Genomic DNA, 16,096 nt, shown 5'->3' on the forward strand with positions numbered 1-16,096 from the left:
TATAACGCTATTCTTTAGTCCTATTTAATTAAAAAAAAAAGGTCAAGTGGCCCGATCGCCGTCTCCAATATCCCCGGTGGAAACGTCGTCAGCCGTGCATCCTCGCATCAGAGCAAGAACACCTGTTTACGCGTCAAAAGCTCAATCCCAAACAAAACATTTGCATTTCATGACCGCGAGAGAAACAGCAGCATGAACTTCTGACCAAGTCCTGATCCACCATCACACAAAGTCCGCGGCAGCCCGTCTAAAGTTATTTAGCAAATGGAAATACATCCTAGTTCCAAAGGAGGATCTGCGTCCGCACAAAGTGACCAAAACTGTCCAAGTACTCAAATAATCCCGCAGCTTTTAAACTTTTCGATCCATTAGTACGTGAAGAACATAAATAAAGGGGACAAACGCCTGACGGCCGATGCGTGGCCGACAGCGCGAGGACGAGCTCGACTGTGCACGCTCGCTCCTTCTGCAGGAAATGACGCAGTTATGGGGAACGAGTAAGTTGCTTAGTAACCAATAACACACATGCGGGGCGTGCTCGCGTAGGGACCTTACCAATAATATATTGGTTATTTTTAGATGTATTGAAAGCCATCAATCAGTGTGCTCTCTAGTACATCATAGAGCTGAACTGTTGCGCTCTTCAAAGCCCTCACTGCGGAGTACAGACGGAGCTCAGCGGTGGGGGGGTGTTGACTCTGAGATTTAAAAGCACAAGCGTCGACAATAACGTGTTGTCCCCCCCCCCTCCCCCCGGCAGCTTGCACACAAAGGCAGACATAATAATTTGCTGAGTCTCAAACAGACTTACTTTCGGAAATAACATTTACTTCAGAAATAGCTGGGTGTAGCCTGTGACCTGCTGATAAATTGAGAGTGATGTAGAATGCCAAGAGAAATTATGCCCTCCCCTGAGCTGTAACTCCCCCAGCCCTGGGCTACGACCCCCCTGCAAAAGCCATCTATGCCTAAAGCTGTGTTATCGCGCTCATTTGCTGGAGTTTACTAAATCGCAGGCAACTGAGTCCGAGATAAGGCATTAAAGACATATAGTACTAAGCAGGAGCAGCAATCTTTCCTTTATAAATCTGCTCACCATTAAATAATGAGGTGGCCAGCTTGTTTTTATTGAGCTGTGAGACCCACATGAACCATAAAGGGGCAGTTTATGGGGGGGGGGGGGGGGGGGGTGGGTATGGGAGTTGGGGGTGTTGAGGGGCTAGGGGGACAGAGACTGAGATAGTGAAAGAGAGAAGGGAATGAATGACTGATGGAAGTAATTAATGGAGTTAGGGAGTGATGATTGCAAGAAGGCAGAGTAAACACATACTGTACAGTAGATGGGACCCAAACAGACAGAGACAGAGAGTTACAGCAGGTTTAATTCAAGCAGAATAAGCACAGGGGGAAAGGTAATTAACTCCATCTCCCCTTTCCCTGTCAGCAACAGCAGTCTTAATGACTTTAGTGATTTCTCTGATTTTCAATTTACTCCACAAATTGTGGTGCTTTATTGTGCATGCCATAACAGACAAATATTAATGGCAATCAGATACAATAATACAATTTCATGTTACTGGGGAGCTGTTCAGTTTTGCTCGTGTAATGTTCAGTGCATAATGGTGCAGGTGAAGGGAGAATCTGCTGCATGCACACGTGTCAGTGGGTGTGCGTGTTTGTGAGTGTGTCATTCAAAATGTGCCGTCTTGTGCAAGAAACCACAAATAATAGTATATACAAGTGCTTCCAACCAATGACCGATTATTTTAATCACCAGGAAGACATTACATAATAGACTCGGGCTGGATGAATCAGTCATACCTGGTGTCATTATTCTGCGAAGAGCAGAATGTATTCACCCTGTCAACACTTCTGTCTGAGATCCCCTAGAAAGGTCAGATTTGATTATCTTGCATGAACTACCACAGGTTGTTGTTCTTTTTTCGAACTGAAAATCATTATGAATAAATGAATCACTAAAATGCCTAATTTTACATAAATGCATAAATAAAATGCATAAACCTCCTGCCTGGTTAACATTCCTTTGGTTAACAAACCAAAGTGTTTGGCTTGACAGAGGGATGGTTGGTTTAAGTATTGATCTAATACTTCACTTCTTGTTTTTATCTTCAGTCCCTTTACATTCTTGTTTTGGGCAATTTAGAATAAGCAGACCTGATAAACTTGATTTATGGGTTGAAAAATATGCACAGCACAATTGTAGATTTTAAACATTGTTATTTGCAGCTGCTGATTCATTCCTCGAAGTAATAGAAGCTTTCAGCTTGTTCAATTTGAGATCATCCCTGAGCCAGAACACTGGTGGATTTAGAGGGTAAGTGTTCCCCACCAAGAACTGACTGCTCTCGCCATTTCATTGGTATTATTCATCATGCTAATGACTTCAAGCAACAATCAGATGGCGCATAAACATTATGGCATCTTAAGATGGCAGAATTGTGATCCAACACACTTTTGAGGACTTCTTGTTCATACTGTTCAGTTAGTGCAAATGAAGCCGAGGAGCATGAATGACCTTTCGCGTTCCTTCAGAGCCACAGCCGCCCTCTCCTCCACCCCTGCATGCTTTAACCTTTGCTCATCTCTCCCTATTGACTCATTTGGCTAGTTTGAAAGGTGTCTCGTCCAATTACACTCAGTGGTCAGACTGCCAGTGTGCATTACATCTCCGTGCTCTGAGAGTTTTAAGCTCCTGTGGCCTCCCTTCCTGTGACAGGGCGTCTCCTCCTAAAATCAGATCTCACCAGCTTGGCTAAGTACCACAACAGATGCACAACATCACAAAAAAAGACAATTTCATAGAAAACCAGATTACATACTATTGTGTGTAGGTGAAGATGGTTGAGCAGCTCAGGCTCCATGTTTCGTCTCTTAATTCTTGTCCCGTTTGGTTCTCGTGGTAGGCGGTGATCACAGGCCACAACCGCACACTTTTGTCTTTTCTAGCCAGCTAGAGTCACTAAGTAACAGGCCCTTTAAGCTCAGAGTAGACTGCCCCCAACCAATGGGCCGTGTGCTCAGACCCAAACATGCCCTGTTGGCCATGTGTTCGTTAAGCTGCCCTGGTTATGTCTCCAGTCTTCTGTATTATTCACAGGCTCAGGGTCAAATCTTCTATGTCAGAAGTAATGTGTAAAATACCTTTTGGTTATTTGCGGTCTCCCACTTGCTTTCCTTTATTTGCCTTTTTTAATAGGGCCATTAAACTAGCAAATAGGACCTATGCTTAATTTGCCACCTGCTTTCTAGCATGAAATTAATCAGGTCAGAAAATGCCTCATCAGAACAGGTCAGCACACAAGGAGAATCTAAAGGTTTATTTTATGCATAAGGCAGCAAAAATGGCCATTTCTCTCTTTATAACCTGACGTCACACACACACACACACACACACACACACACACACACACACACACACACACACACACACACACACACACACACACACACAGAAACACACAGCTTTTGTCTGTTAAGATATAAAACTCTAGAGCCATAGTATACATTTGAAACTGCTGAAGCTTAATGAGCTCTGTAAAACTAGTTAAATGCACAGCATGAAATATTAATTAACCAAAGTACTTTAAGTCGCTTCATATGGCTGCCGTGCACTACTGAGATAGACAGAGAATGCAATTTAATGTGGATTTAGCCCTAAGAAAATGGATTCTGAGTGACAATTCACTTATCAGCTGCCTTTGTCTTGTGTTCGCCATAAGCCAAAAGACGGTGAGAGCAAAAATGAAATCCATGTGGGCGTGTGACGCACCTCTCAGCTCGGAGAAGGCCAGACGGAGAGCTGCTGTGGTTGCTGTTACCTCAGAATAGGCCGTCAGACGGGCGGTCCCTGTGGAGAGGCTGTCAGACCGCCGGGGACAAGAGTTGTGCTCGCTGCCCACGCAGAACCGGCCGCCTCCAGACTTCCGGCTCAGCTGGACCCATGTCCCTAAGCTGGGAAATACACCAGTGGCCTGCAGACACAATATTCATTTTTTTGTGTAATTTTTCCCATGCGTGGGATATTTAGCCCATGCGTGAGGGCTGAAACTACTACACCAAACTGCGTGTGGCACTGTAGTCGTCTCATTCTCTGGCCTGTCTTCCCTCGTCTGGATAAACGCACCACGAGAGGGCTATTCAGGCCCGTTCTCACACGACCATGAATCATCCTCAGAAAGCAGCTGACATCCATGCTCTCCCGCCTTCTGCTCGTGACAGCCAGGTGACGGGCGCCTATCAGAGCCGTCGCTCCAAACCCGGCAGCAGTGGCGGCCGAAATAAAGCCAACTTGGATGTTCTGAAATATTCGACACATTCAGGCATTGCAACGCAGTCCTACCCAAGAAGAACTTCAGTTTCTCAACCAGTCAGCACTGGGACTACAATACAGATGCGCATACACTGAATTTCAGAATAGGGGTTGCACAGGTCTGTGTGCAGGAAAGTCCTGTTGGTGGATTCTCATGACACTAGATCGTATCGGTCCCCATTGATTTTTGAAGGAACGATTTCAGAAGTTTACACATTTTGCCTAAAGCTTACAGAAAGCTCAGGAACGGGTTGTAATAGTTGTTGGGTTTGGCTCCAAGCATGTGTGGGATTTCCCAGCAGCCCTTGCTGACTGCCACTCCGACACACCCAAGTGCCCCGACAGCGAGATCCAACAGTGGCCCAGCCCATGTGGGTCCGCCTAGCCGCACATTTAACCCAGAGACTGCAGGAGAGATGTAATCCTTGCTACTTCAATGTGAAGAGATGTACTCATTACTCTCTGGATATCAGAGCAGTGTGGTACCAATTAATTAGGCCGCCGCCATCTGCTAAAAGTTGAAATTACCCTTATTTTTGTTTGCAGCATCAACACTTCAATAATTAATGCTGGCGCATGAATAATTTGTGCAATATGAAGTGTTTAAGAGTTAATTAGACGGCAAATGCCCAAAGAAACAGACACGGCAATCTGTTTCTGTGAAACCAGTCATGAAGTCAAAAATATGCTCAGACTTTTAAAATAATATGTATGACCAATTAGCCCTCCAGATCATCCCCCTCCAAAACCCCTGGACGCTGGAGATGAAATATCACTTCATCAGGTTGTTTTGACTGGGGCAGGGCACCCAGACCGGGCTGTAAACAGATACGGTACAGCCAGGTAATTAAGCTCTTAGGAAGCAGCTGTGCCTGTCCTCATGTCAGCTTTAAGCCCCCCCCCCCAAAAAAAAACAAAAAACAAAACATGGGCTCTGACCTTTGACCTCACTCCACTTATAGGTGGTCAGCTTAACCTGGAAGCTCTCATCTGTTCAGGCCTGCTTAGGTAAGCAAATCTTACATCACAGTATGTCTAAAAAAACTGTTCAATTCTCTTATCATTTAAACAATTCATTATTCCCCTCACAACTGAGAATGTTTAAGTCTGTAGAAAAATAGACTTAGAAAAAATGAATAGAAAAAATGGGCTCTTGGGTGCACAGAGAGATTAGTTCTGTTACAGATTTCTTTATTCTCTTCCTGGTTAGGATGTCCGATAGGAGGCAAGAGTGATAGGAGAAAACTCTAAAAATCCTTTCAAGCAATGCCGTAGTGTACCCTGTGATGCTTTCCCCAAAGAAGTACTCAGTATGAGCACGGATCCAGAGGTTCATTCACCAAGATCAAATCTTTTTATTTGTAAATTCAAACAATTTCGAGAAACATGTCTTACGTTCACAGAACTTGATACAAATCTTTTAATCCATTGTGTAAAAACCTCATGATGAGGTGCAAAGCTCAAAAAGAAAGAAGCAAAGTGCAGGGAACAGTGAGATGGATGACATCAGTAGTTTGAGGAACATCAGTCATTCTTTCTGCAAACACTTCCTGAAGAAAGCATGACGCATGACCGACCTAGCCCAAGGCTGCAGTCTTAATTGGAAATACAAAAAAATGTGGTATTCATGGTAAAATATGGGAACCTCAACAAACATTATCTAATCTGTGCTAGATTAACCCATATGAACCCATATATAATTAGCCTATTAAAAAGACTGATCTATGTTTTTTGTCTTAAAAAACGAAATATATTTTAAAATGACAAATGTACACCCTTTGAGTGAGCTTTCTAATGACTGACACACGTGACCTGCTCATAATAAATAATAAATATTTTTTGTATAGATATTTCTCCTCCTCCTGCTCCTTCCTTTAGGGGGCATGGCCTCAAAGTCTCAACATCTCCACAAGACTGCCACACAGCGCAGAGTAAAGTAAACATGGCTCCCGGTATCCCTCCTCCGGTTTCAAGACTCCGCGCATTAAAAGTCACAAGAAACAAAATCCCCTTGCAGGCTGCTGTGAACATGGACAGAGCTGGAGGAGAAAAAATGCCCCGTTGAAGGATCAGAGACGCCGATCACCACTGCAATAAACGCAGGGAAGCTCGCGGTTTTAGCTAAAGGCTCATCTCATCATGGCTTGACAGGCCCAGTGGGCTTAAAGCAAATGACTTCATGGTGACACACACAGCCATAGGGAGAGGAGTCTACAAAACGACAAAACAAAAACACAAGGCGGAATAAACAGAAAGTGAATGCATAAGAAGACATCACTACATGAACTTTTCAGGCTGGATGTGGTCTATAAATCATTTAACACATGACCTAAAAGTTTTATAGACTTACAAAAACAACTTATGAGAAACAGGTATAAATATGATATATGTATTGCTATCAGTTGCTCTATGAACTGTGGCTATAAGATGTGGTTGTATAAAACAACGTCAGCAGGTAAATGCCAGCCTCTGGCGTTACAGTAGAAAGAGCCCCTCATTGATGAAAAAGTTACCAAACTCAATGTTCCTTTAAAGCAAAATTATCCAATAGCTGGGTTGGTTAATGGAGTTTCAATCAAATGCAAAGTCCAAATGTTTTTTTAAAGGGATATTTTGTCACACCTTGAAAGAAATCTATGTTCAATTTTGCAGTCTGTCTACCAGTTGGCAATCTTGATGATCACAAAGCAGCCATGACATTGCGATTTAAGAGGCTCCTTGGGGAGCTCTGCTCAATCAAGTCATTGGCTTTCTGTGAAGTGCTAAAAATGTCAGTGAAATCACATAAAAATCTCACAGACCTCAACACCATGAAATAAAACACACCTCTAAAAAGAAACAGCTCACTGTTCAATATGGTCCCAAATGTGTTGTGTACCTCATAAGGGAATATTCATGAATTCATTTGCGGGCCCTCTGTGAAAGATTTTGTAGAATCAACATGATGAAATGCAAACATCAAGTGGATAAATACACACAAGTATACAAAAGATGGCAAAGAAATCAAACCCTTCCTTTTACACCAAAGTGCTTGGCAATTTTCACAGTGTGTGTTTTGAACAGTCTTCCTTTAGTCACCTGTGCATGTCGTAGTCTTCTGTTTCATAAGAGCAAACTCCGAGTGGTTGGACAATAACACTCAGACAGATTAACAACCTTCATCATACCTTTAACACTGATTAATTTATATTTATGCGCTCACCCAGCTGGGTTGATACCTTCCACCATCAGGACATTGTACAAGCACAATCTGACCAGATCTTTCATCACCACGGAGACAGGCGCCAAGCAAGCACATTAGTGTATACACAGATGAAAGCCAGAACAACATTGTTCATCGACTGTGAAGAAGAACCATGCTGCCCAGCTGGCTTATCTGATACGGATACAGAATATGTCTGGTGAAGACCAGTGGAGGAACAGCTCCACCCCTTCTGTCCAATCCTGCAACTCCAGATCCGCTCACGAGGTGGATGGCCAGATAGGGAGGGGATGGGCCTCTGTGTTGAACACAAACTTATCCAGGCTGACCAGCTCCGGGTCGTCAGAGAACAGTAAGAACAGGTACTTCAGAGTCTCCCCGAGGAAGAAGCTCTCCATCTTGTCTTTGGGGCCGGGATTAGCGGGGTCACGTACGTTTGCTATGGAGGTGTAGCCACCGCTTGGCACCTGAACAAAGATCACAAGGAACCTTGGACGCTTCGTGCAGATACTGCAATCAATTTATCCAATCAAAATTTAAACAAAAATAATAATACACTGCATATCAGTCACTCTACGTACTGTGAGAGAATTACAGTGACCTGAAGAAGCCTCAAGAAGTGGATGCGTAGGATTAGTGAAGCACTGGTAGGTTCAGACTGAGCTTGGATTACATCTAGAGTAGTGGATTACATCTAGAGTAGTGGATTACATCTAGAGGCGTGGATTACATCTAGAGGCGTGGATTATATCTAGAGGCGTGGATTATATCTAGAGTAGTGGATTATATCTAGAGTAGTGGATTTGCGTTTACACTTACCCTGGTGTATTTATTGAAGCTCTGCATTATTTCCCAACCCCAGTCTTGGTATTTGTGGTCTTGGGTGAATCTGTACATGTAGAATAGACTCTCTACTGTCTCTGGCCTCAACAGGTTGTGTCTATCTGCAGGCTAGACAGACAGACAGACAGACAGACAGACAGACAGACAGATATAAATTTGAAAGAACAGAAATATACTTAATGCAATACAACGGTAAGACCCTGCACAATTTTTTAAAAATCAATTGCTATACTGAAAATAGTACTACTGGTGCTCTTAATGAAAACAAGAACCTGTATCTCCAGGGCAACTACACAGGTGTCTACATCAGAACAACCAGACTGAAAACGGGATCTGAGCTGTTTGAAAGAATCTCAGGTGATTGCCTTGACGTCTATGTCACGGCCGGCGGGGTCCTGCAGGTTGAAGTGGGCGATCTCGGGGCTCAGGCCCGTCTCCATCTGGGCGTACATCTGATGACACGTCTCCATCAGCTGCACCGCCAGCTCCATGTGGTCTGCAGGAAGTCCATTATGGGCTCCCAGAGCCAGAGTCCCCGGCAGGAAACACACCAAATGATCCTGGAAGAGAAAACGTCAAGTGGTTGCAGATTGGCAATCTAATCTGTACTCTGTCAGTAAAGACTTTCATGAGCATGAGGGAGCTTAATCCACATGTTTCATTAAACTGAATATGACAAAATGGATTAAACAAATGCAAGCTCGAAACCTCTAGCCTGCAGATTAAGCCAGTAAGGACATATGGTACATTGTGAGACTTTTACCATTTTGGGGTTAAGACGTCCATGGGACAGCTCTCCTACAAAAAGAAGCTTACTGGGGGAAGTCTGTCCAAGGAGATTTCTCTTCACACCTTCCACAGCCTGGAGATAGTCCTCCAGTAACCTGAACACACACACACACACACACACACACACACACACACATACAATACTAATTACTGTCTTTTTGCACGTTCCATCAAATTGGCTCAAATCCGACCCCTGGAGTCAAAAATAAGCAACTGCACCATGACAATCAAATCAGACTAAAGTGATGATGGTTGTGGATGATCAGTAACTCTTGGCATACTCCCCAGGAGCCCTGATGTGAACACTGTGTTTCTATAGCAGCCAGTGTGAAGGGTCTAGCGTCAAATCAGTGTCAGGTCAGGGCTCATTAATCATAACAACAACTACAAAAACAAAAAACAAACAAACAACAAAAAAAGGAAGAAATACAGCATATAGAATAATGTGCTGAGATAAAGATTCAGTGGCACTGGGTTCAGATGCGTGAAGGCGTGTGTTCTCCACGGGACCACGTCAAGGTGACCCCTGAACGAGCAGAGCGGGCCCGCGAGCCGCGTGTAATGTGAGCTCTGGCGGGAGGCCCATCGCTACCAGACGTGAGACGCATGCAAATGTTCCCGTCTCACTCATCAGAGGCTGCGAGACAGACAGCAACATGACGAATGTAAACCTCGGAAGAGGCCGAACACGCGTCCCCGTTCCATAAAGCGCGGTGCACGCAGCTTTGGGATGCTGGAGCATCTGGAATTCGGGCGGAGACGGAAGGGCGGGGCCGGTGCGTCGGGCGTAGCTCGCCAAGCACATGCTCAGCACTTCAACGCCCCATCCATCTGCGTGACGGTGGCGCTTTTCCAAAGTGAGATTAATTTGAGGGTGTGGTAATCGAACGCCGTAAGGGTCCACACTGACACCTTGGAGAACCACAGTCCCTACACAACCCGTATACGCCTGACATTACCTACTCTCCATGACAGGAGTGTTGGTCTTCTCATTATGAACATACACGGGAGCGGATATTAGTACGGCTACAGCAACCACCTCCACCAAGCAGTCTGCGTCCCTCCAACCCCCGTGTAAAGGACTCACTCTGGCTCCTCCTTCCCGCCCTGGAGCCACTGTTTGAGCAGGTATTCGTAGTAGCTGTCTGCGCGGGCTCCCAGCGTGAAGACCCCGCGGTGGGTGAACTTGCCGCTGTTTATGTTGATGAACATGGGCACCAGACCATCACGCTTTCCATCCAGCCTGTGGACCTTCTTCGTTACCTCATCCACTGCTTTCTGGCCACAAATGAACACAAACACACACACACACACACACATGGGAAGAGGAAAACTATGAAAAATTCAGCAATGATAGTTTATGTTCAAGGTATCAACGGCACGCTGAGAAACATCTTAGCCCTTGAGCGGACCTCCTGATGACCTCCGATAAAAAAAAATAAAAAAAAATTGTTTTTCATGTCTTGCATGTACTTTGAAAATTACCCTTTCAATAGTACTGCATGTACCATTGTGGCAAGAGTCAAGTGCTGCCCCTGCTGTCTGTACCTGGTACTGCGGGTCCTGAGTGAGCCTGCTGAGTTCTCGAAACTCCAGCTGTATGCTGGTGACCTCTGCCACGGTGCTGTCGGCCGTCCAGCGCGGGGGGTGAGCGGTGCCCTTGCCAAGATTCACATCCGAGAAAGGGATTCTGGACGGCGTGTTGAAGGCGGGCATCAATCGAGAGCCAATGTCTTTCTAAGACAACAGAAAGATTAAGTGGAGTGAGCACTTACAGATACACTCACGCCGCACATAAACCATTCGACTTTAATCACTCTAAAGAATAATGCGACTCTATGATCATTTTGTCATTGTGAGGATGGGGTGATTCAAATGGAGCAAGAGTAGTGGGAAAGACAAGATCAACTCTAGAGGAGCTGGCGGGGAGAAGGACTCACAGCTTTGTCCAGAAACAGAGCGTCTCCCGTCAAGTGATAGGTGCTCAACAGGCCTCCGAGAATGCGGATGGTGCTCTCGAACAGATTCACGTCCACGTTCTTCGAGAACGACAGCTCTGTCTCCACCCATTTCTTAGCCTCTTCAAACTCTAAGCAAGAATAAGAGACAGACAGAGAGACAGAAGCGGAGATTCAGATAGACGGGCCCGCCGAGCCCCGGCCGTGCGTGATCCGAGAGGGAGACGGCTGTCGCGCTACCTTCTTTGAGGTTTAGGATCCACATGGTGTCGAGCGCATCGATCACGGTGAGGCCCAAACCGAACCATTCGCCGTAGGTTTTGGAGACGGGCTTCAGCTCGTCGTGTCCCCAGGCGTACGTCCTGTAGCCCCTCCACGCATGACGGAAGGCCTCCCGCACGGCCTCCGCACGCTCAACGCCTTTCACAGCGACTGACGGAACGTCACAAGAGAACACGTGCGAATGCTATTCGCTGTCGTTCATTACGCGGGTTTAAAAAAAAAAAGAGAAGTGTTGCCATGGAAGCGGTGGGCCTAAATACCTGGCTGTAAAGGGGCGGGGCCCTGGAGCTCTGCGGGCCCCGGCGTCTCCTTCCCGTGGGCTGAAGGGGGGGGCTCTGTGCCCTGCTCAGCTTCAATCATCGCCCCCCTCCAGCTGAGCAGGCAAAGATGAAAGATTAGCCAACTCCAGGCAGAAATGACGTGAAAATACTGCACTGGCTTTATAAATGAATAAATAGCCTCATAGATATATAAATAAAGAGAAGGCCAGAAGGATACACGTGTGATGAGGAGCATTAATGCAAAGCCTGGTTCTTGGCCTGTTCTCAACAGATGGACAAATTGCTTAATCAAAGCTGAGTCGCTGAAAATCAATTTATAACTTTACTCAGTAGTGCGACTTTATAGGGTTGCCCCATTACTCATTTGCTTATTGGGTTTTAATGCTGTTTTATACCTTAGTGAAGCGCGAGAGGCAAACGCTGTATTATTTCAGAGAAAAATGTTCCCAACACGAGGAGTGCAATCGGAGTTGTGAGCAAATGCCATTTGTGTGCTGCCCTTTAAATGAGCACAATGCTAATGGCGTAAAAATGGAAATACGACCCGTTATCCGGCACCATCATATCCCACAATGCCCCAGAGAAGCCCCGAAGCCAAAAAATGAGGTTGACACATAAATGCGTGTCCGAGTTTAAGCCACGTATTGCTCCAAGTATTTCCACGAGGGCATGATTTATGGCCTGGAGAGAGATGCTGCACTACGTATGGGGTCCACACCTAATGATGGTTTTCGTTTCTCTCTCCTGTTCGTCCTCTCTCCTGACGGCTGGCTCCGCCCTGTCCTTCGTCTGCCAGTCAGACAGGTTGCCTCTCTTTTGCAGGGCCGGAGGACGACGTTTGCTCGGAGGCTTCTTCTGCGGATAAACAAAGTCACGCTGATACTTCCCATCATGCCAAGTGTGCATCCTGCAGTACATAGTGCACTAGAATTGACAGGATTTAGCAGAAAACAAAGAAAATGTCACGCGGCAGCGTGGCACGAACCAGAGCGGGAGCGTTGGGGAGGACGGGGACATTTGGTCTCAGGAGTTGGGAAGGCTCATCTTTTATGTCCCCAGGGATGGATTTCGGGACCAAACCCGGAGGGATTGGCCTGAGACCCTGGAAGACCACATTATCCGTGGTGTCCATCACCGGTTCGTCTGACAGAGCTGGAGATCAAAGGAAAAGAGAGAGTCAGTGTTGCACTGGATTTTATGGATGTTCAGAAGATAGCAGGTCCAAGAACTTCAGGAAAAACATAAAGGTCCATCACGGGACATACAGCACCTTCAAATATCACAAATTATTTTAGAAAATCAAGCATCTGGAAGTGTAGGAGAAAGTTGTGGGACTAGGTAGCACCTCTCCACTGCTCCAACAGGCTGGGGTATGAGAAGATACCACAGATAAGCAGGAAGGCCAGCAGGAACAGGATCAAACTGCGCTGTAAACGAGACAACTGCTTCCATTTCTGGAATGGCGAATGAACACAATATATTACAACCCCATTATGTCTTTTTCTTCCATCATTGCCCGTCATCATTGTGTAGGCTAAGCCTGCTACAACCAAGTCAGAAACTATTAATTTTTTTAAGACATTACAGCAACACAACATGCAATCAGGGTGTCTAGACATAAAAATTGATGTACATCTGCATTCAAAAAAACTGCTCTGTGTTGCGGCACAATAAAAAAAAAAACCCTTTTGAGCGAGTCAGTGTTCACTGGGGCAGTGACTCGCTACAGTAGAAATCACAACAGACAGTCTGCTCAAATCCATATCATTATATGATAATTAATCAAATTATAAGGTAATGCATAATAATGAAGCAGCATGTAAGCTAATATGAGCCATTTTATTTCACATTTATGAATCTTACATAAGCTGTGCTGCATGGAAAAGGATTAAAATAGATGATGTTTTTACAATTCCGTTTATTTGTATAGTGCTTTTGACATTGTGCATCTAGATATAGGAGGCAAATGTGATATGTAACTCCACCTAAATCCCAATGAGCAAGCCTGAGGCGATAGAGGCAAGAAAAAAGCCCACCAGAGACCGAAATTAGCAAGAAATCTTGAGAAGAACCAAGCTCACAGGGGAATCTACCCTTTAGGGTGACGCTGGCTCAGGGTGACATTGGGTGCACAAGTTTAAAATAGACATTGCCCCAAACCCCAAACACATATTCATAAATACAATCAAAGTTATCAACCAATCAACTAACCGAACAAATACACAAAAAATAGCAATCCTCAATTACGGCGTAGGCCATAAGTGAGTCCTAAGTTTGAGCTGCTAGAAATGTTCTTACTAGAAGATAAAAACATAAAAGGCCTTGTCTGACAGGAAGGTTTCTGCTACCAAAGGTTCACAAGAGGAACATCAACAATCAGCCAACGTTCAATCCTCCACCCAGGTCTGCTTAGGCTGGCCCCTGTGCAGGGTAACGTGTCTGTGGAGCTGCGACCTCACTGACCCTCCAGCAGGAACGTCTCCGGTGTTTCCCGTTGGTGTAGCCGTGGCTGTGCTGCTCCCCCAGAGTCAAAGAGACAAAGTCTTTCCTCACAGGAGAGTACATCACTCACGCAAGACCCAACCTGCGCCGGTACTGAGGAAGATTTAAAAAATAAAAATAAATGAAAAGAGGGAGAATGGGATGGCAAAGGAGGAGAAGAAAACAAAGAATGAGACACACCCATGTGTTTATTTCCAGAGCTGCCGAGCTCCTAATAAACAACCCGGAAAAAGCAAATCCACGTTGTTGCTACAGCAACGCAACACTTTGAAGATCCATAACGAAAACTATAGAGTGGAGCAAAATAATATCAGCTTAGGAAACGATTTATCACCACATACACAGGACAGGAGAGCCGTGGCTGTTAGAGGACACAGGCTGCTGCTAGCATCCAGGACACGAGAGGATTTGGACTCCCTCTGTATCACCATCTGTTTGGTGTTTATCCCAGTCTTTATTGGATTTACAGATTTGCTCAATCACTGGCCAGGCCAATGAATATTGTGAGAAAAGCTGACTAATGTTTTTACTAACCATGATTTGGGGGTTAGGTATGGGCAGAACCATCATAACAGAGCCTCTATGTCCATTTGGTACTAGGACAGAACCATCATAACAGAGCCTCTATGTCCATTTGGTACTAGGACAGAACCATCATAACAAAGCCTCTATGTCCATTTGGTACTAGGACAGAACCATCATAACAGAGCCTCTATGTCCATTTGGTACTAGGACAGAACCATCATAACAGAGCCTCTATGTCCATTTGGTACTAGGACAGCATCATCATAACAGAGCCTCTATGTCCATTTGGCACTAGGACAGAACCATCATAACAGAGCCTCTATGTCCATTTGGTACTAGGACAGAACCATCATAACAGAGCCTCTATGTCCATTTGGTACTAGGACAGAACCATCATAACAGAGCCTCTATGTCCATTTGGTACTAGGACAGAACCATCATAACAGAGCCTCTATGTCCATTTGGTACTAGGATAGAACCATCATAACAGAGCCTTTATGTCCATTTGGTACTAGGACAGAACCATCATAACAGAGCCTCTATGTCGATTTGGTACTAGGACAGAACCATCATAACAGAGCCTCTATGTCCATTTGGTACTAGGATAGAACCATCATAACAGAGCCTCTATGTCCATTTGGTACTAGGATAGAACCATCATAACAGAGCCTTTATGTCCATTTGGTACTAGGACAGAACCATCATAACGGAGCCTTTATGTCCATTTGGTACTAGGACAGAACCATCATAACAGAGCCTTTATGTCCATTTGGTACTAGGATAGAACCATCATAACGGAGCCTTTATGTCAATTTGGTACTAGGATATAACCATCATAACAGAGCCTCTATGTCCATTTGGTACTGTGTGCCACATGCATTCACTTGGTGTCAAAAGTGCCCCCCACTAAAAAAAGACAGCTGGCCAAACCACTGTGCTCACACATGGACAGAAGTGTGTGAGTGTGTAAACTCGAGAGAGGAAGAGGGAGATATTTTAACAGCATTAAATACCATAAAAGCCTCTGTCCAAATGGTCAGTTGGCCACATTAAGACACCGAGTTCCAGGTTGTAGTGAGCGTGCTGGATCTTACCTGTCTGTGAGCGCCTCGTCACACCTGCTGTCTCCTACCAGGCCAACGGCCAACGCTACAGCAAGTCCATGCTGATATAACGTGACCAAGCTAATACACATCTGGGTTATATCGCTTGTCAGTTCGTTAGCGAAGTGAGCGGTTCACATTGAGGGGTATTTTTGCGCTTTAGACACGTCGATCGGCTCTCCGGTGTGATATTTAGAGGAATCTATGAACGAGCTGCGGGGGACAATGTTTACGTGCCAGCTTCCGGATCACGTGACCACACACGCGCAACGTCACCAGCC

General features: G+C 45.2%; 1 protein-coding gene across 1 annotated transcript; it reads right to left on the minus strand.

Moving 5' to 3' along the window:
- Positions 1 to 6,646: 6,646 nt before the first annotated feature.
- man1b1a (mannosidase, alpha, class 1B, member 1a) lies at positions 6,647 to 16,056 on the minus strand. Its single transcript, XM_076980052.1, has 14 exons — positions 15,807 to 16,056; positions 14,149 to 14,280; positions 13,031 to 13,139; positions 12,671 to 12,837; positions 12,404 to 12,540; positions 11,665 to 11,777; positions 11,363 to 11,554; positions 11,105 to 11,253; positions 10,713 to 10,901; positions 10,252 to 10,442; positions 9,139 to 9,259; positions 8,741 to 8,935; positions 8,352 to 8,483; positions 6,647 to 7,999 (listed from the first exon to the last, which is right to left on the minus strand). Exons 2-14 carry the CDS (start codon positions 14,248 to 14,250, stop codon positions 7,793 to 7,795), a joined length of 2,004 nt encoding a protein of 667 aa, XP_076836167.1. The 5' UTR covers positions 14,251 to 14,280; positions 15,807 to 16,056; the 3' UTR covers positions 6,647 to 7,792.
- Between the last annotated feature and the right edge of the window lie 40 nt (positions 16,057 to 16,096).

This window comes from Brachyhypopomus gauderio, chromosome 18 (genome assembly GCF_052324685.1).
Source record: "Brachyhypopomus gauderio isolate BG-103 chromosome 18, BGAUD_0.2, whole genome shotgun sequence".
Lineage (NCBI taxonomy): Eukaryota > Metazoa > Chordata > Actinopteri > Gymnotiformes > Hypopomidae > Brachyhypopomus > Brachyhypopomus gauderio.

Coding starts and splice junctions, on each gene's coding strand:
- man1b1a (XM_076980052.1), bottom strand. CDS start 14,250: ATGTACTCTCCTGTGAGGAAAGACTTTGTCTCTTTGACTCTGGGGGAG. Junction 11,778..12,403: donor GAAACGAAAACCATCATTAG/GTGTGGACCCCA, acceptor TTGCCTGCTCAG/CTGGAGGGGGGCGATGATTG. Junction 9,260..10,251: donor GGCGGGAAGGAGGAGCCAGA/GTGAGTCCTTTA, acceptor GTGTGTGTTCAG/GTTACTGGAGGACTATCTCC.